We start from the raw sequence: 20,197 nt of genomic DNA, 5'->3' as shown, positions 1-20,197 counted from the left end.
AGTTAAAATGTAAAGCACTGCATAAGTGCTTATTATGAGATATATACACATGCCAACAGAAGAAATCAGTCTAACAAAGCATATTCCCCTAATATGGCGCTGCTTCCCACCAGAAAATTCTTGTGTCAGAAAACGAAACTGATCTCTCATTGGCACCTGTGCCTGGTTGAAACTGGTACACCATACTGTGAGTGGGCATTTTGCCACTCTAACAGATGGACAAAATTGTAAGCATGCCAAAGAAATGGAGTACTTGCTTATTTTTCTTTTAAGCTGGAAAAAATATAGTGTTTCTACACAAACCCAAAAAGCGTTGCTCAGATGGTCCCTCTTTAGGAGTACATGAAGTCTGGAAGTTGAGAGGATTCAATAAAATACCTATGTAAACCATAAACAAGCCATGAGAGCTCCTCCATTTAGACTGCTAGACTTGAGTATAAGCATTTCTAGGGCAAGAATGCATACACAAAGTGTTTTATAGTGTAGAATTGACTGATCCTAAATTTACGAGCAACACATTGACAGTGGACTTAAATACTAATCCTATTTCAAGAGACCTTATTTTCTGGTGTCCTAAATCCACAGGCCAACAAACTCCTTAGAAGTGAAGCATATGAAGAAAATGCTACATTTAAACTACCAAGCTGAGTTTTATTGTGAAGCCAAACTAACAATATCCAAAGCAATTACTATCAATTCAGACACTTAGGCATTCAGCACTTCCTTCTTCCAACCCAGCTGAGCAAGTTAACAGTCAGCCAGGTGACAGCTTGGAGCAGTTTATGGAGTCACCATCTTCAGGTGAAACACTGCAACTGATTCTGTGAAAGCACCTACTCCTCTGAAGGCTGAAGCAAAGTAAGTTATGTTGAGCTCCTGCAGAAAGTTTTAATTTTTAAATGAAATGGATCACAAACACTCCTATATTCCATTAATGTGCCTTGTCTGTGGGGATGGTATCTTCCAACTAAACTGCTACAAATATTCTTCTAATCAAGCTCTAAGAGTTCCCTGCTCATGAATTGCTACGCAAAGGGGGAAGAATTATCCAGTCTTAAAAGATCACATAAGAATCCACTGTTAGAATTAAATTAAGCCCAAGATCTCCTTGTGTATCTCCACATGTACATACTTCTGCAGTTCAGCTCAGTGTTTCACTTAATAATGATATTACAGTAGGAAATGCCACTCCTAAACATATCCAGCCATCTCAAACTCATTACCTAGAGGCCACACTGAAGGAAGCACCTATCCCTTGGAGAAGTGAAAGTCAGCATTAATTCTTCCAGGAAAAAGGTCATTGTGTTTCCTCAGCCAACTAAAATCATAAAATTGTTATCTTAGCAACCATCTCTTTCACACAGGAGACTTAAATGTTTCCAATCTGTAGGAAAACTTCCATAATATAAACCTCCAATATTCACAAAACTCATTGCTACTTTGCATGCTTTATTAAATTAGCAATGAACTAGTAGATGATTGATTGACATCTACACAGAATAAAACAAAACAAAAACACATAACCACAACAAAGTAATTTTTAGATGTCACAGCATATGAGCAAAGAGCTGATCCCATATTTAATATCTGCACCAAATTATTCACGTGGACCAAGTCATGAATTCCTCATTTTAGCTCATTCAGAGATTGCCAATGCAGATGGCGAATACATGCAACTGGATCACTGTCAAAACTGAAGACAAAGGAAGGCAAAAAAATGAACACTACAGCAGTTTTAAATTGCCTTATGAATTCCCAGAGAAGCTGCATTAAAATTCAACAAAGTTAATAACCCACAATTCCCTTCAGAACATACCTAAACAGTTGTCAGCTCTTGCTGTCTCCAAAGCCTATGCAGTGGATTTGTCCCCACAGTTGTGTTTAAAACAGCAGGACAGAATGAGAACAACAGATTAGTTCCTTGCAATTATAAATGGTATCCTTTCAAAGATGCTAACTTCAAAAACGGTATACTGGGAAAAAGTAACAGAATTGTAGAACTTCAGTAAGACATAATTATAGCTCACATAATTAAATGCCTATACTTAAAAAAAAAAAAAGCTTCAGATTCTGGCTAAAAGAAACTGTCTACCCAAAAATCCACTGAAACCACAAATAAATCAGGTAAACAAGCTGCAGTATATCTTGAGCTTTACAAAAACCATTATTTTCCTTTGGAAATTTTCCAGCCTGACACTGATATTTTTCTGATCTCCTGACTGTTTTCACTATTACATATACTTTCCCTATAGTACTTCCAAATCCTCCTCAGACATTTCATGAGTTCCTACTCCCACGCAGAAAAAAAATTGTAAATCTTTATATTCATTTTCTCAAGTGAAAAGAAGCACGAACCAATCTCCCACATACAATTTTGACCCCTTTTCTTGAAAGAATGACAATTCATTAACAGTGTCTAAACTATTGAAACATATACAGATTTTTTCAGTTGAGTCATACACAAATTTCACATTGCCCTGCTGAAAGAATAGTCAGATTCTTTATTAAAAACTTGGATAATCTGTCTGCTAATAGCATTGGGATGCTGCTGGTAGCCAGACAATATTTGTTACTGACCCAACCATATCAGCAGCATCACATCAGGCTTTTCAATGTTTGTTTTACTCAGATGCTCACTTAAAGTTCATGAAACAAAAACAAACTGGCATCAAACGTGTTTTGGTAACCATATTCAAAAGACAATACAAATGCAGTCTACAAATCTTGATGGTCTTAAGAGCTGTACCCTCTTTTAAGTGCCCCAAAAGAGTCACACTACAATGTGTCTATTCGTAACAATTAAACAACAAAAAAGAAATCAACCTTTGATAGTTCTTCTCCCACTCTTTGTAAAAATTTGGTGAGCTAAGCTCTATATAAATGTGACAGCCAAATCTACAGTTTAGGGCCATGCTTGCCTTTGATACACAAAAAGCCCAGCAGGACAAAAGGAAAAAGGATGTTGGTACAATCCACTTTTGTGTAGGATCACCATAAAGCATCTCTATTTGATTAGGAGCATAAACCTGATACCTGACGGGGTTTTTTTTGCTAAATGTTTGGTTGTTTTGCTAAAAACCTGAGGGGTTTTTGGTTGTTTTTTCCCTCTCTTTCTCACAAACAAAGACTATTGCACAAAGATAAATTATCTTGGCCTGACCTAGAAAATGATGTAATAACAGTTCTTAACTTGCTCTAGAACTAGCAACATGCATTGGCAATATCACAGACATTCTGAATCTTGAGGATTTGACATCAGAAGGACAACATTCTAAAGGAAGAAAAAGTACTTTTGCTTTGCTGCTTAGGAGACGTTGTCTAAGTCTGCTTTTTAAATTATATGTGCGTATTTTTAAAATGCATGTTCTTATATTCACAGTGAGACTAGCTTCCATTTGGGATTGACTCCCTCAATCTCTGCAGAATCAAACTCAGCTAAAGTCAGATAAAAGTTCTTTACTCCTTATTTAGCCTATTATTTGAGAGTACCTAGAAGAACTGTTCACAAAAGAAGGAAATTCATACCAAGGGTAAAACTTTTTATTTACTTTGCAAACTCACTGAAGAGTCCTAATCTACAACAGCCATTTCCTCGTTTACCTAAAACCTTTCATACAAAGAATCACAGGAACAGCTCAGTTTGGAAGGGGCCTCCAGAGATCACCAGATCACCTCCAATCTTTGCAGGAAAGGGAGCCTAGACAAGATCACCTAAAACCCTGCCCAAATGCATGAAAACCTCCAGTCATGGGGACTCTGCCACATCTCTGGGGAGACTGTTGCAGTGATTGACTGTTCTTGCTGTAAAAAAATTCTTCCTTACATCAGGGTGAAACCTTTCCCAGTGCACCCACGGCCCATTGTCTTTGTCATGTAATTCCCTGTGAAAAGAGAGCCTCCCTTCTCTTTGTAGGTGCCATTTCCAACACAGACACACTCCTTTCCTACACAAGCATTCAGGTTCAAACAGCTGCAGGTGGGACAAACCTCCCCCCTCCACAAAGGAACAAAAATAAATATAATAAGGGCAGCAAGAAAAACTGCTTGTGGTCTTTGGTGGTGTTCAGCTAGATGGATACAATGGTGAACAGGACTGTTGTTTGGAGGGACTATGACAAGCTGGAAGGATGGGTCTCATGAAAATCAAACACAACACCATGCAACAATTAAGGCCTGGGCAGCAGCTCTGCAGAAAAAGGTCAGGAGTGCCTGGGTGATAAGCTCCTGGCTGATGAGTCAGTAATGCGCCTTTGCAGCAATCAAGGGGAAAGACTCAAATACATATCTTGGATACAAATTCTTGTGTACAGAGGAAGTCTAAACTTCTTCAAGAAGTTGCCGAGGGAAAAGCAGGCAGTGAAGGTGACAGTAAACATTGGAAACTGACCTGAAAGACAATCCTGGCAGACTGTAATTTTCCTTGGCAAAATTGCTTAAAAGACATCTGCTCCCCTATTATCATGTAATGCCCAATAAAAATCAATAAGGGCTGCTTAGTATCTTGTCTTTGCAACATTTTCCTTCTTCTGTATCAGTGACACAAATTTCAGTCCAAGCATATTATTATATTAACACTGATTTCTAAAAGCTATTAAAAACTGGCCCTCACAAGTTGAAGAATATCCTTAACCAGAATATGCATCCTTAATCATTCCCAAGACGTCCTGTACAGCAAAATAATTAGAGGGTCCTATATAATTGTGTCCAGTGGTCATCCTAAGAATTTGGCTCTTGAGTTCTTCAAGCAAAGATTATCATCTCTGCCATATAACCATACCTATCTACCAGAGACATTGGAAAACAGATAAGGCAGTATTTTGATTGGTCTATCTTACACTACCACTAACAGAAGAAACATCATAAGCAGTCATATCCAATAAAACAGGTGAGAAAAGAATAAACAAACAAGCAAGAGCCCAAGGCCAATTTTCATCAAGAAATCATTAGTTCAGTTGAAAGAAATTAATCCTACTCAAAGGGAAGAAAAAATATATCCCAAGTAAACCAGAATCATCCTAAGTAACACCCGAAATGGCAAGATAAACTTATTATATCAGCAATAGAAATATGTACAATAGTTCCAAAGAATCCAAACTGAACCAGCAGGAGCTGTTCACAGCATCTGACAGCTCACTGTGGACATAGTCACTCCCCTCAGCCCATACTGAGGTCTCTGTGATGCCATAACTATCTGTTAAGCCAGATCACAAAGTCAGCTCAGGTGCCTCTGAAATACCCTGCCAGCTCTGGGTAATCATTACAGGCCATGCCTATGGAACCACAGACACAGCTCCTTGTGGCTCCACCAAATGAGTCCCACATTTCATGTGGTAGAGCACATTCAGATACCAGATTGCATGTCCTGCAAAGCTTTCCACAGTCATGAACTCCTGCTTTCTTGTGTGCTTACTTAACAGAGCCCTCAAGATAATTTCTCCACAACTGTATTTGAACTGCCTACCTGCATTCAGATCAAACAATACCAGAGATCTGAAAGCTCACTTGAAAAAACATCTACCAAGGAATTGTTCATGTTAAACACAGCTGTCTTACAAAAACTGTGAGTAACACTATATTCAGCATTATATGCCAGCAGTTGCATATTGCAGGAATCCAGAAGGCTTAGTCATAGGAATAATTCTTTGCAATTCATTAAAAATACAAATAATGTTCTGAAAAGCTGACTCTCATTTAAGACATCCCACCATAATGGCATAAAGAGTAGTAAAATATTTAAGCATATACATTTGTAGGTTTGATTCATTTCTAAAATACTTATTAAAATACTTCCTTAAACTTCTAAACAATAAAACATTTAGCAAATAAGCTTATCATAAAGTGGACTTTGCTTAAATTAAATTCAGTGTTTAACAAGAATTATGGACAACAACCTTTTCAGAACTTCTAACAATAAAATAGCTGCTAAGGCAGGTTCTTTAAAAAAATATATTTTGTGAGGGTAAACAAATCAATCTGACATTTTAAATTTTGCTATACTTCACTGAAATGTGCAAATGCTGAAAATATACACAGTAGGAAATTTAAGGGGCAAACAGAATGCTTACTTTCTTTAAATGCTTTACAGTAGCCAAGGAATGACAACAAGAAGAACAGGGCACACAGTAGGTCTGCTCTGCCAACAATCCCAGCAACCTTTAAAAAAAAAGTTTCAAATGATCAGATTTTTATTCTTAGAAAACCTGTAGCAAAGGAACACATACAAAGTGAAATATATAATAGAATATAACTGTATCACTTTTTTTCTTTAACTGGGTGCAGTGATTAGTTATATCGAGTATTTTTAGATGCATCCTATTTTTTATTGGGTATTGCTTAGTATCAGCTACATAAATGGTTTGGCTTTGGTATATGAAAATTTTAGTTTATGGAATTTTTTTTTAAGAAATGAAGGAGGATTTCACTGCATGAAATTTAGACTCTACACAATTCCATCTGTTTTTTGGATCAAACTGCATTTCAACAGAACACTTAGAAAACATCAAAATATAAACCAGTTTGGGTTGGAAGCAACTTTAAATATCATCTCCTTCCAACCTCTCTGCCTTTCACTAGACCAGGTTTCTCAGAGCTCCATCCAACCTGGCCGTGAACACTTCCAGGGATGGGGCATCTACAACTTTTCCGGGCAACCTGTGCCAGTGCCTCACCACCCTCACACTGAAGAATTTCCTCCTAATACCTAATCTATATCTACTCTCTTTCAATTGAAGCCATTACATGGCTTGGAAGCCAAACATCCTGAACCACAATTAAATTGGCAGCTCTGCTAAAACACAAATCAAAACTGTTCACTTTCAGAAGACAAGCCAGGCTTCATATTGCAATCTGAACACTCAGAATGGACAAGTACCTTCCAGCTTGCAGATTGAGGGGAAAAAAAAATAAAAAAGATTCCCTCTCTGGCAGTCTTTTGTGTTTTATTAACTGACTGCATTAGAGCTACCTCCAACTGCATCTTGAAACAGAAGCTGTACTAATGCAAAAGAAAATGAGAAGCACATCCTGGGACCTCTGTACTTGAGATCTGTGCCAACCTATTTAAATCAAGTGCAATCTCAGGGCAATCTGTAAGCTTTGGTTCAAGCCCCTAAACTGTATTTACAACAACTTGCTGTGACAGAGCAAGATACTTTTGGATCTTCAGTTCTCAATTACACAAGTGTCAGGATAACACCACAAATTTCTTTGTGAAAATCATGACATGGAGCTGGTAGGGGATTGTATAAGCCCTGATGTTGGAACTTCACTAGAACGTACAGCCAGAGCAAGGATCATGGAAATACCCCTTATTTTTCAGTCTAGCTCTGCTTCCTGGAGTGCTGAGTTCCATGTTTTCAGGAGATGTACAGAAGCAGGGCAGAACGGCTACAGGTTTTCTTTTTAAATTCTTTTTTTGTGATCATATTTCAGGGACAAAAGTAGAAACTTCAGTTCTCCTATATTATACCAGTTGTCCCATTTTGTGTGTGGAACAGAAAGAGGAAAGTAAAAAGGAAATGGGCATTTTTTATGTCAGGGAAACATGATGGAGCAACTATTTCCAAATAACATCAGAGAAAGAGAAGTGTAGAGGCATGAGAGTATGACTGATTCCACAGCAGAGACTCTCTCCCACTTTTACCCTCAGCTTTCCTGAAGCACTGTGAAAGTAGAAACTGTTGGACTCCTAAATTCAGTACAGAAGAACTTCTTGATTTATCTACAGCTGTGCACCTAACTTCTCTGCTGCTCCTTCTTCTATCATACAAAGGAATTATGAGAATTAACTCAATAGCTGTGGAGTGCTTTGAAAGGTGAAAATAATGAAGTGTCATTCTGCTTCAGGAGCTGCTCTTCCTAATGAGATAAAAGTTAAGGTGAGCTGACACAATTTTGAAAATAAATGTCCACTTGTTTCAGCAAAGAGATTAAGGGGCTAATAATGCACATGGCCTCAGATTACTCCAACAGCAAAATGTTACCTAAAATGCAAGATAAGGCATATACATTCTGGAAAGAAAGCAAACAAACCAATTTTAAATTAGTATCAGATCTATTCTTATGTCCATGATTCATTTAGCATTTCATCACTGAAGTGTTACAAAGAATAGGCCTTTTCTAGAGCAGAGAACTATAGCACAAGAGTATTTACTTGTAAGTAGAAAAATTATAGTGTTTTCCTTACATAGGTACTGAAAGCATTACACCTTTCAGTATCTGTTTTACATGACAGCTTGTTTCGCTGTATAAACCAAAAACCCAAAGCAGCAAACAGACGGATTCTTCACAATTTTATGTCAAAATATGTCATCTCATTTCAAAGCCAGGATGTCGGATACTTGAAACTCACAGGTTTAAAATCATAAGGAATGCTTTTTAAGAGATGCTGCCAGACACACACTCATCCTAGAACACAAATGACTTCTCCATTGGAGCAAGATTTATTATTCACCATGTAAATGATTAGAGGCTTTTGTTCATTCCTGAATTTTAGAAGAGGCCTGATATGTAAGTGTGCTACTTTTTCTCCCTCTTCTTCCACTGTTTGCCTGAAACATTTGCAATTCTTCAAATATTCAAGGAGACCACATCACTTGTAATTTATTTGACACGACAAAGGGCTTATTAATATTCTCATGCTGATTTAAATACATTTTTAGAGTCAAATGGAATGCAGAATAAATTTATGGATATTGATAAAGGGGTCAAAAGTATGTCTACTACAAAGTTAAGACTCAAGTGAGATTTCTCTTTACATGTCAGAACATCAAAAGCACTGAAGACTTGTTTTACTTTACTCTGACATCTAAAACTGGTTTTGGAAAAGAAATATGAGGGGCCCTTCTGACACAGTGCACTCTCACAAAGAAGTTATTGTGCAGATGAGTGAACACCAGAGAATGATCGTCAAGATGTTTTAGCCACACTGCCAGAAAAGGTGGCAGATTACTAATGCATAACTTTGCACCATCTCTAGGTCTTCAATACATGCAAGGTCTCCAGACAGCTGAGAGCACAGCTTTCAATAACTTTTTCCCCACCAGTCATGTGCAGAGCAAATGCGAGAAGCCAAAACCATGGCATATTGTGAATAAGTGAAAAATCATATTCACATATGTAGAATGTGCACTGCAGGATTCACTGTTCATTGCTAGGACAAAATCAAAATATTTCTTTACTTTTTTTTCCATACTCTTAGTACTTTTTCTGTATTTCAGACCTTCCAAATTCTATCAAAACCCCCAAAATATTTCCCTTACTGTGACAATTTTATATTTGATTTATCATTATCACAAGGTCAAGAGATCAGTGACAACATTCAGCAAGCCCACTAGCATAAGGCCGTAAGATTTTCTTAGCTACAAGCACAAAAGAGCTTTTTAAGAACAACATCTTCCCGTCACAGAATTCCCACACAAGGATTTTGTGTTTTGATCAGATATTTTAACTGATTGCTATACATGTGCCATGCTTCTATTCTGCATCTTTACATCTTTGCTTTTGCCTGCACTATTAAAATTACTGTCAAATTTGTGTTCCCCATGTACATAATTACAGACTGCGATCAAAAAAAACCTCTTTAATCTTCTCCTTCATATTAAAAATATAAACCCAGTTTGATCTCTTACGAAACAGGATGATTTCCAGCCCTTTAATCACTTTCATGGCTCTTCTGAGCACTCTCCAATTTTTCCAGTGTTGTCCTTGCAGCATGGATGCAAAACTGAATGCAATATTCTACTAGTCACATACAAAGTTCATAGAGTGCCCCATCTCTGATTTTAAAGCTCTTTGCTTTTTTTACCAATGCAAATGGAAATGAACAGCAATTAAAGAAATCCAGGAGGTAGGGAAATTCTGTAGATTAGAGCTCTCCTCCTTGAGTTATTGTACTTGAATGATTTGTGTTCCTTAATAAGGTCTAACTCGGTGGAATTACAAGCCTTGGATGTACTAACCATAATATTTGATTGTTCTATTAAGACATGTGCCAAGAGAAGTGTTAAGAATATATAAAAGCAATCTGCAGAATATAAGGCTACGCCAGAATTAATTAGTCAAGATGGTCAAGAGCTTCTAAAATAAAAATCTCTGGAGATAATGATTCAATACTTACACACTCGGTGTGCACTGGATGTACAGCAAAGAGCAAAGCAGCAAGAAGAGAGGACTTGGGAGCCAGGTTTAGCCGTCTTCCTTTATTGCTGAATTGCAATCCACCCAATAATATGGAGAATACATCAACCATCAACACTGAGATAGTACAATGCAGTATTATGTTGATGACATGGAAACCAACTGGGTAGAAGCCTCCAGCAAAAAGGTAATTAATTCTATATAGAAACAAAAATATTAAGGGTAGGAATTACAACAATGGCTAGAAAAATACAAATAGAAAAACTAAATAGCCCCATAGCAGACACGGTTGCACACAAAAATAAAATGGACATCTCAGGACAGGTGGAGTCACCATTTAACCTCCCCGACCAGATAGAAACAATATCCCAGTCTTCAGGCCCCCTATTCATAGGGAATACCACATGGATACAGTATCTATCCTCTCCAAACACATAGCTTAGTACCAGTATTTTAATCTTACAGTTCCTTAGAACTGGCTTTTGGTCAACAACTGTAACTTCAGTGTTGCAACACAGGAGTATCCTAGGGATAAATAACCCAGCCCACGGAGGGATACCCCTGGGCTTAAGAGCAGCCAACTTGATGAGTTTTTGTTTATTAAATCCACACAGTGAGGAAACTAATATGCACTGGGACTATGATTTCCACTGACATACTCTCAGAAAGAGGTCCTAGCATGTGGGTACAATCAGTATCCACCCAGAAAATAGTCAGCATATCTTGGTAACTGATTTGTGAGACTGGTTAGAGATGTTTCAGACAAGTATTAGAATCAGAAGGAAGTGTAAGTGCAAATACTGTCTAAATCCCTATTCAAGACAAGAACTCTGCAGTAAGATGGAGGCTGAGAAGAAAAAGGGGAAACATTGTGCTAGTATCCATATGCTTTTAGCAGTAGGTAAGATACACTGAAACTTAGTTAGAACAGGGGATTTTACACAGTTATTTTGGTCAATGTGCATCTGGCATAAATGAAACCTATTTAAAAACTTAACCTATTATAAATATGATACACATAAAGGTTGGAGCTTAGGGAAATTAAGGAAACCCATTTCTTTCTTTGAAAATAGCATTTTATGGACCATCTCCACAGGCTCATCTATATTTTCAGATATAGTAATGATTGCACCCCAGTTCACTCTTTAAACAAACCAGAATGTTATTAGAGATGGAATATACCACAGAGAAAAGAAAAAAAAAAAGGGAAAGCATGTTCTGTGTAATGCAGTGAAAACTTTAACAGGTTTAGGACTCTGACACGTTCTATTCAGCTGTTTATTTTTCTTACTGAAAATGTGAAGAAAGCCCAATAGACAGTGAAACCCACAGTGCTAGGCACTTAAAACACTGACACTACCCTAAAGGGTCAAAATTTTTGCTTGAATATGAGGACTAAGAGTGGGAACACTTCTTCTGCACTTAGTCCATGGCTTGAAATGGGCAGAACAAGCACTAAGTCCCCACTGACACCATTGAGTCACAAGGGGAAAATAAATTAAGACTGAGTCCTCAAATATTCTCTGCATTATTGTGCCAGATTTCTACATGGTCTACTGTTTGCTCAAATCTTTGTGCAAAAAACATGAGCTAAGCATCTACAAAAGTAATCCTCTTAAACCTTTAGTTATTTGACAAAACTAGCAAATTATATATAGGCAGACATTTCACTAGATTCTCAGACACTTGAGTTAGAATATTGGAGTGAAGAGGTGGGAAGACTATAGAGTGTGCTGATGGAAAAAGGCCACAGTACCATGATGCTATTTATAAAATAAACAATTTGACAGATCACCAGAAAAGCAAGAACAATAACTACAATAGCAATGTAAGTGGCAGCATGGCTAAGTGAAAGGAACATACACCTCCTAGTTCCTTGATGATGTGACATACTAAACCACACCACCCCTAGTAGCAGGTATAGAAGACCCTTAAGACAAAATCTCTGAAAACTAGCTATACAGAATGTCAAAATAATGAATATTTTGGGAAAGAAACATTGGAAAATTAAAACACCACTTGAGATTAAGGTAGTGAACTCAAAAATCATATTCTGGAAAGGTATCCAACTACCCTCCAGCTACTTTGTTCTTGCTTTTTTTGTGCCTCCCCCCTAAATTCAATTGAGTCAATACAGGTTAAAAAATATTCAGACCTCAAGCAAAAATACAAGTCTCACCTGAAAGTCAGGACAGTTAGCGGTCGATATGACTTATGACTGGTATTGCTGCTGAGTTTGCTACCCCAAAAGTCATGATACCACAGGTCACCAAGTGGGGTTTCTGCCCTGAGGTCCTAAAAGAAAACAAATTATCAGATCCTTAAAATTTTTCCTTTGTTCAAAGCAGCTAAACTACAAACAAATTCTAACTAATACAAGCTCACACTAAGATGGACATAGCAGGAGTTTTGTTGGCTCACTACTGACATCTGATCCCCAGTACCTAAGTTTGCAATGAAGGTCAAATCTTGAATGCCTGTCATTGTAAAGGTCATGATCCTGGATTCTGTAAGTAGGCATAACTACATGAAATTTAGAGCTATATTCACATCAGTTTATTATCTGGTCAATAGCTGAGATGTGAAACACATAAACCTCCTTACCTCATAATTTTGTAAAAAGCCTTTGATTTTAGGTGTAGATTATCTTGCAAAAATGGCCAGACTACAAACTGCTGCAAAATAGCATTTTTTTACCAGTGAAGTAGCATAACTACTGACAAAAGCATGAAATCAATGAGACTAAAGGTAGGAAACAACAATTAGTTCTTTTTGAAGCCTTGCTTTGCACAGGACTATTCAAATAGTTGAAGTTGTTTTAACACTTAATACATGAAATCAATAATCAACATCTCTATATACTGCTCCTAAAGATTAAAAGACAGAAAGGTAATGAATTATTTTAATTTGGGGTGCAAAAGGGGCTTATAAAAAAACCACTACAAAGAAAAAGTCTTGTTTGCTTGTTCTTCCCTTTTATCTCAAAACCATGCTGATAATGAAAAATCCAAATAATGTAGGCTATTAAATGGGAAGCATACACTTCGGAGGAAAAATAAGGATCTTGCTAGCATCTGCCTCAGTCTTCTATGAGGACAAGCTTGGAAGTTCAAACTAACATATGCTTGGCCTCTTCTGCTTCCCTAGTGCAATTAAATTAAATACCATTTTATGCTACAGCAAGGTACATGCAGGTTAAAGACACTTGAGACAGAACCTAGGAACAAAACTGTACTAGTCAGTACTACTGCAACCAACAAGGGGAAAACTCTACCCCTACCTTCTGTCTTGAAATTATTGAGACCAATGAACCATAGGAGGTGAACAAGACATCATAAGCACAAATAAGTAGAGGCTTGCTAGCCCCATGAAAGTTCTTACAAACCCTGGTGCCCCTCTCTTATTATTCCTACAACTCCATCTACTTACAAGATTCCCACATTGCAATTCCCTTGGTTTTATTAATTCCAGTTCCTCTCCAATGCTGCTACCACCTCACTTGCTTCTATAGTATCTTGAGCACTCCTGTGGTCTCCAGTTCCTTCCATCTCACCCTTAGTCCATGCCTTATTTTTGGCTTGCACATACTCCCAAATTACAGCAAAATTGCTGGACCCTGATGACTGGCTGCTGCTAAACTGAACTTAAAATAACTAATTTTTTCTTGCTTCTTCAACCAGAATATTCTTAACATATTCTGACGTTCATCCATCCAAAAATATAAATTAAAAAAAAATCCAAGAAAAGATTTCCTTCAATCATTTGATCAAATTTGGCTAGTATTAGTCAAATGAATAGAAGTATTCTCTAACAGGATACTAATCAATACACAGAAAAGAGAGCACGACTAAAACTGCAGTCTGAAAGAACCTAGACTGCAGCTGTCAATTAAGGCACTCTCAGGGAAATTCTTAAGAAATCAAGACTCACAGGGGATCCTACTTGGGCTTAAGAATTACCAAGGTGAAAAATTTCTTCACGCTCTCACAGATGTTTCTACTGCCAAGTAATAGCTAGAAATTTCTTTCTTCTCACAGAACTGCAATTTTAGCCTTAGGCATCTAAATTCCTGTTCCATTCCTCATCGGTATGCACAAACCCTAAAGGTCACAATTTGACTCTCAGAGCAGGAACACACTCAACCAGCAGCTCACTAAATCGACGGAGCCAGCTTTTCCAGGGCAGGGTGGGGCAGGGATGTACACCAACATCTACTGAAGTCTTTGTACTCTGCAGGGGACAGCTGCCAGAGGGTGGTGTGGCCCTCACACTGTTTTTTCAACCAGCAGCACTGCTCCATATGTACATAAGGTTTATGAAAGACATACTTTTATAAATGTTAGTACTGGAAAAGAAAAGTTTGTCTTCCATGTCACAGATGGCCTTCAATAACTTGAGATGGGAAATGTACAAGGCTTGATTTCCCATTCTGCTATAATCAGCCTTCTTTTGTCTTCCATCGGAAGAAGGCAGGAAAAGCTGAATGCATGGAATTACTTAGTGATTAGATTACACTTCCATATGACCTAAAAATCTTCAATCATGTATCTTGTCCTTGTATCCAAGTTCTGTGAGAAAGTTTCTTACATCAATTTTCCTACATAGTGAACTTACCCTAAAATAGGAATGGTTTTCTTCAAGAGACAGCTGTTTAAAAGCTACATATGATTTTCTCTTTAAAAACCAAAAGTAGCTATCAAATAATCTCTAAATATTTGATTAGCAGCAGCTTACAGAGAGCAGAGTTCAAGATTTGAAGAAAGGTCAGTTTTTCTATATAAAGGCTTATGGAAATGACATGCTGTGTCTGAAGCTCTGCTTAATCCAACTGTTTGTCTTGCCAAGCTAGTAAATAAATAAAGACAAAAGCCACTTCTGTGTACCAGTTAAAATGCTGCTTAGAATGATAAGAAAGCATCTGGAAAACAGACTTTAACTCCAATAAAATCTAATAAAGGAATGTTCCGTGATACAATAGGGATGGGGTGAATTAAATGTGTATCTTCTGCTAAAAAAACAATAAAAGAAATGAAAGATTGGGATGATGGCAGCTAGCAAATTAACAGAGAGGGAACTGTGTGGTACCCAAGAAAATACTACAGTAGCAATGCTCAGTAAATCTATAAAATTACTTCAACTGCTGTCTTTCCTATTAAATGGGAATAAAATATGCTATGCTTTGTTTAATAAACTGTGCCATTGCTAGATAATCTCTCTCCCCCTTAAACTGGTAAACTCATTGTCTCTGCATTTTTCTTGTGGATTTTGAATTTCCATATATCCATATGACCCCTGTGTTAAAATGATATTGTCACAAAATCCTCATTTAATTTCTAGGGAATAATAGAGGATTTTGATGTGAGAAATAGAAACAGCCTCCCAGTTTTTCAAACATACAGACTACATATGAATTAATTTATTTAAGCAGTTGGTTGAATTTCTCAGCATTGCCAACAGCTAGAATCCTGGTGCAAATTGTTGGGTTGCATAGATAAAATGAAACATTTTTAGAGTAAAGACTGAAAGAAATGGAGAGAGATTACAAGTGTGGAAATTGCATATTACCAAAACAACCCGCTTTGTTTCAACATCAGTCTTTTGTTCATTCTTTCAGGAAATGAAAATATTATAAACAGGTCCCAAATAAAATTTTGCAGAATGAAACATTACCAGGAGCTGTGCAATCTAAAATACAATACTACTAAAAAAAAAAACAAAAAACCAAACAACAATGCTGTAGGTTCTTAATTTGTCTATAGTATTCTCTTGAAAGCTTTGAGATTTATTTCCACGTTGACAGATGTATTTTCCCCCCATACGTTTATAACTGAAGGTATGATGACTTACACACACATAATACACGTCTGTCTAAGGAAACAGTAATTCTGCATGATTCTAAAAGGCACATTGTGATAAGTTGCCTCTATATCTTGTGCAAGGAAAAAAAAAAGTGAATTGTGTTATTCTAGCAGTGTGAGTCTCCAGATTATCCTCTTTGTAACCCCATGGCTTCAGGAAGACAGAACCAACAGATGAATGTGATTATTTTTATCCTGTGCTTTTCTTTCTAAATGCTTAACAAGTACCTTCCAGAGCAGCATAAAAGCTGTAACACCAATACCCATCCATGGGCATGGGCTCACTCACTGCTACATGTGATCCTGTGAAGTGTCTCAGCAATTGAAGACACTCCACTGCTCAAAGTCAAAAGAATCTCAGTTAGAGGTTTGTTTGAATCACATGTTAACTTCTAAGCATTTCAAGGTCTGTTCACTGCATGTATGGTCAGCTTTAAAATGGAACACAAGAATACTCCACCTCTATCTCAAAAAGGTACTGTTGTCACAGGAACTTTAATGGGGGAAGGAGGGAAAAGGGAGCTTTGCTTGCTCCTGTAACATTTTTATGGTATAAATTGCACCTGAAAACCCCCTGCACCCTACATGATACCTTAATGATGCCTTATGTACCTGCAACCAGACTAAGTTTATTCACTGGTCTGATTCTGTGACCAGAGAAGTTCTGTGAAGATAATGAACAAAATCTCCTATTAAGATCCATGGGTATCAGAAAAGTTTACTGTACACTCTCCCTGACATAGGAATGAGCATAAAATTAGACCTACTGGCAGTCTTGATGTACAGGTACCCTTAAATCAGTTTAACTTGAAAAAACACCCAATAAAACAAAATGGAAAAATGAAGTTTAATAAAAAAAAAGTAATACCCAAAGGAAGCTCTTTACTAGGCTGAAACTTTTGGGCCTGTTTAGATCAACTGTTGCATTATTTCTTTTCATATGACCATTTATGCCAAAGGTTGTGAGGAAAAGAAGAGAGACAAACCTTATTATTGATGATGGCTTCAGAATCATCAAAGACAAAATCTCCATCATAGCTGTTAGCAAAACAGAGGAAGGAAATTAATGCCACAACCATTTTAGCCCAGTATGATGGGAGGAGGAACCATGATACGTCATGGTCCAGGTTAGGTTCCATTTGTGCCATTCTGTGAAATGCTGGTTCCAAGTTGGGAGCTTCAGCATTATGTTGGTTGAAAATCTGGAAGAAACACATAGAAGTGCATGGTTACAGCTCTAATTCACAAAAAAAAGAACTCCAAAGGAAAGCTGGCTTGGGAGAGGAGATTAAGTTTCATATAACCTTACATATTTTTTCTCAGCGCCTCTCATAGTTACTGGAACACACCTAAACATAATTTTGTATTTCAAATGAGGAACTAAAGGCAGAATTTATCATGGTTGGAGCACAGAGATAAATACAAGAAATTCTTAGATGCTAAGGTAAAACTTTGGCACAGACAAATTTTAAAATGTAGAGCAAATCACTGTTTTTCTGTTTCTTACTGTTCTTTTCAAGCAATACAAACAGATGCAACAGAGGGACTGTGAAACATTTATAAAGCTCTGTAGAAAATGATAAACATTATAATTTCCTTCCACATTTGAAAAGCAAACATTGTCAATTGCCAAAAGAGCTAAACTCCCTTCAGTTAATCAGATTAAAGGACCTAGTCTTACACATTCCCCCATGCAAGGAATTCATACAAACATCACAGATAGACATATGGAGGTACCAGTTAATGGCCTAGGCCCTAAACCTCAACAATTCAAGCAATGAGACAGCAAGACCCATAGAATCGAGACAGCACTAGCGTTCAAGAGATCACTCAGCACACCTCAAGTGCAGTTGAAGTTCCACTGCTGTATGGACTCATGAGGTTGTTGGGGCAGATGAAAAGGACCCTGCAATCCAAGCACACTGAGTGATACATCAGTGTGGAGGTACTGAGGCTGGAGGTTTACACCCATGAGCCACCTTTACTCAGATGGGTCTCTCTGGATGCTCCAGAGCCAGCCTTCTGTCTGGATTTCTGCTCTGCCTCCACTTCTCAGGGGCTCAGACACTACTGTGAGTAGTCTTATTATCAGGTGCTGGTATAAACGGCAAGGGAAGGAAGCTATGAATGGAAAACTGCAGTAAAAGCCAGGCAGAATATGGATTTTTTAGTTTGCAAGCCCAAAGTACGATAGACACATATAGTAGCCTATTTGAAGTTTCTTCTTATTTATTTGCTTATTAAATCAACTGTTGCACTCCTGAAAATATAACATTTAAGACCCTCATACAGAAAAACAGAATCTAGAAAAATAGCTCTAGTGCACCCCTGCAAACATTGCATTTAATGTCTTTGCACAGTCTAGGAAAACAGCTCCAAGCATCTGGAGCAGAGCTGACTGCAGCAATTGCTTTGCTTTTTGCAGTACCTCATTCGGGTCCCCGCATATTCCCAATTCCTGCACACACACGTGCCCAGGGACAGGCAGTACCCCCTGCCACACCGCTGCCCCTCCTCGCTTTGGAGACCATACGGCGCGGCTCCCAAATTCAGGTAAAGTCAGGAACCTGGAGCTGTGCAGCCTGAAAGGCTGGAGCTCCCTGGCTGAGCAAAGCAGCTGCTTTAAGAGCAAAACCCTTTCTCGGAGTAGTTCACCCTTGTGCTCGTAGTTCGACGGAAACAAAGAGAGAAAGCGTGGCTGTTAACTGAGAGAAGTGCACGGCGTTGTTCCCAACAGCACGGATGCACCATCAACACGCACCACGCAATTAAAATCTTTAACCTACTCCAAATTTATTTCGCCCTGAAAGTTTCTCCCATTACGCTTGCTCTATTTATCCGGCGCACAGCCACTGCCAGCCCCCTTCCCCGCCGTCCAGGAGGCCGGTCCGTGGGGGTTCCCTCCCTTCTCCGGGCAGCGCGGTGCGGGCACCCTCGAGGGACCGCCACCTCCCCGGAGCGCGCACACGCCGCTGCCCGGCGGCCGGGCACCGGGAGGGCGCCTCCCCCCGCCCTCTCCAGGGAAAGGCGAGCCCGAGCCGACCCGGAGGGCACCCGCCGCACACCGCAGCACACCGCAGCACCCCCGCGGCGGGGCGGGCACGGCGCCTCCCGCCCAACAGCGCCGCCGGGGCCGGCTCGCACCCAGGGTGGCGCTGGCCGTGCCCAGAGCCCCGCAAACTTGGGGGCGTCCCGGGTACCCGGCGGGCGGTCCCGGGGAAAGAGCCAGCCCGGGGAGGGCAGCGGCAGTTTCGAGGAAAGGGTCGAGGCTGGCAGGGCAGGCGAGCCCCGCCGGGAGTTTGGCGGTGGCCCTACCCCGCTCGTCGCTCCCCTTTTGTCCTGGCGGCGACGGCTCCGCCGGAGGAGGTGGCCCGTCCCGTCCCGTCTGGCCCTCACCCCCCTGGGCCGGTCCCGCCAGCGGACGGGAACCGGCGAGACCCCCGCTCCCCCGCGCGGCGTTACCTGCGAGGACACGGAGCCCGCGCGGCATCTCCCACCCGGGAGCGAAACTCTCCCGCCCGGCGAGCCCCGAGCCGGAGCGGCCGGCGGGGGAGGGGCCGCCGCGACTGCGCCTCCGGGAACATCCCCGCAGCCTATTGGCCGTCGCCCCGCCCCGCCCCCCGAGGCCCCGCCCCCAGGGGCAGCCCCGAGTGCCCATTGGCTGCGTCCGCGATGACGCGCGGTGGGCGCGCCCTGGCGGGCGGAGCCGGGCGCTCACTCGCGGTGGGCGCGGGGCCGGTGCGGGTCGCTCCCCCTTCGTCCCGAACTCCGCACCCCGCGCACGGGTGGGGCCGGCCGGGCTCCGGGCAGCATTCCCGGTGCGTGCCCGCCCGCTCTGCCCCGGTGGCGGTCGTAGCCCTGGCGCACCTGGCTGGCCGCAGGGGTGGGGGGCGGCTCGGCTGAGCCGGGGAGAGCGGGGCCGCCGGGCACGGGGGCAGGAGAACCGCGAGCACCGCGCCCCCCACTCCTCTCGCAAAGGCGAGGTTCCTGCGGCAGTGGGCGTGCACGGAGCGAGAATCCCCCCGGGAAGAGGATACAGAGGCGGTGGGGCAGTGGCGGAGATGGTGTCGGGATCTCGCCGCCTGGGACGGGTAGTGGGGTGAGCTGGCAGAGCGCTCCAGCCTTTCTGTAGGAGGCTCTCGTCTTGCTGGGATGCTCTCCGCAGGGTAGATAGTGTAAGGAGAAAAAGGCTGTATCAGGTG

At 40.4% G+C, this 20,197-nt stretch overlaps 1 protein-coding gene across 2 annotated transcripts in view; it reads right to left on the bottom strand.

Annotated features, from left to right (window-relative positions):
* The window catches only part of TMTC4 (transmembrane O-mannosyltransferase targeting cadherins 4), a 55,367-nt gene extending 35,829 nt beyond the window's left edge, over positions 1-19,538 (bottom strand). For both annotated transcript variants that reach the window (XM_036382465.1, XM_036382474.1), the window contains exons 1-5: positions 19,458-19,538; positions 16,982-17,197; positions 12,317-12,432; positions 10,118-10,334; positions 6,066-6,153 (exon numbers count right to left, since the gene is read on the bottom strand). In XM_036382465.1, the coding sequence (XP_036238358.1) occupies positions 6,066-6,153; positions 10,118-10,334; positions 12,317-12,432; positions 16,982-17,143 (583 nt within the window). In that variant the 5' untranslated portion in view covers positions 17,144-17,197; positions 19,458-19,538. The remainder of the gene's footprint in view (positions 1-6,065; positions 6,154-10,117; positions 10,335-12,316; positions 12,433-16,981; positions 17,198-19,457) is intronic.
* Positions 19,539-20,197: the final 659 nt, after the last annotated feature.

This window comes from Molothrus ater, chromosome 2, assembly GCF_012460135.2.
Source record: "Molothrus ater isolate BHLD 08-10-18 breed brown headed cowbird chromosome 2, BPBGC_Mater_1.1, whole genome shotgun sequence".
Lineage (NCBI taxonomy): Eukaryota > Metazoa > Chordata > Aves > Passeriformes > Icteridae > Molothrus > Molothrus ater.
The sequence above is the reverse complement of the archived record's forward strand: the minus strand, read 5'-3'. Positions and strand labels throughout refer to the sequence as shown.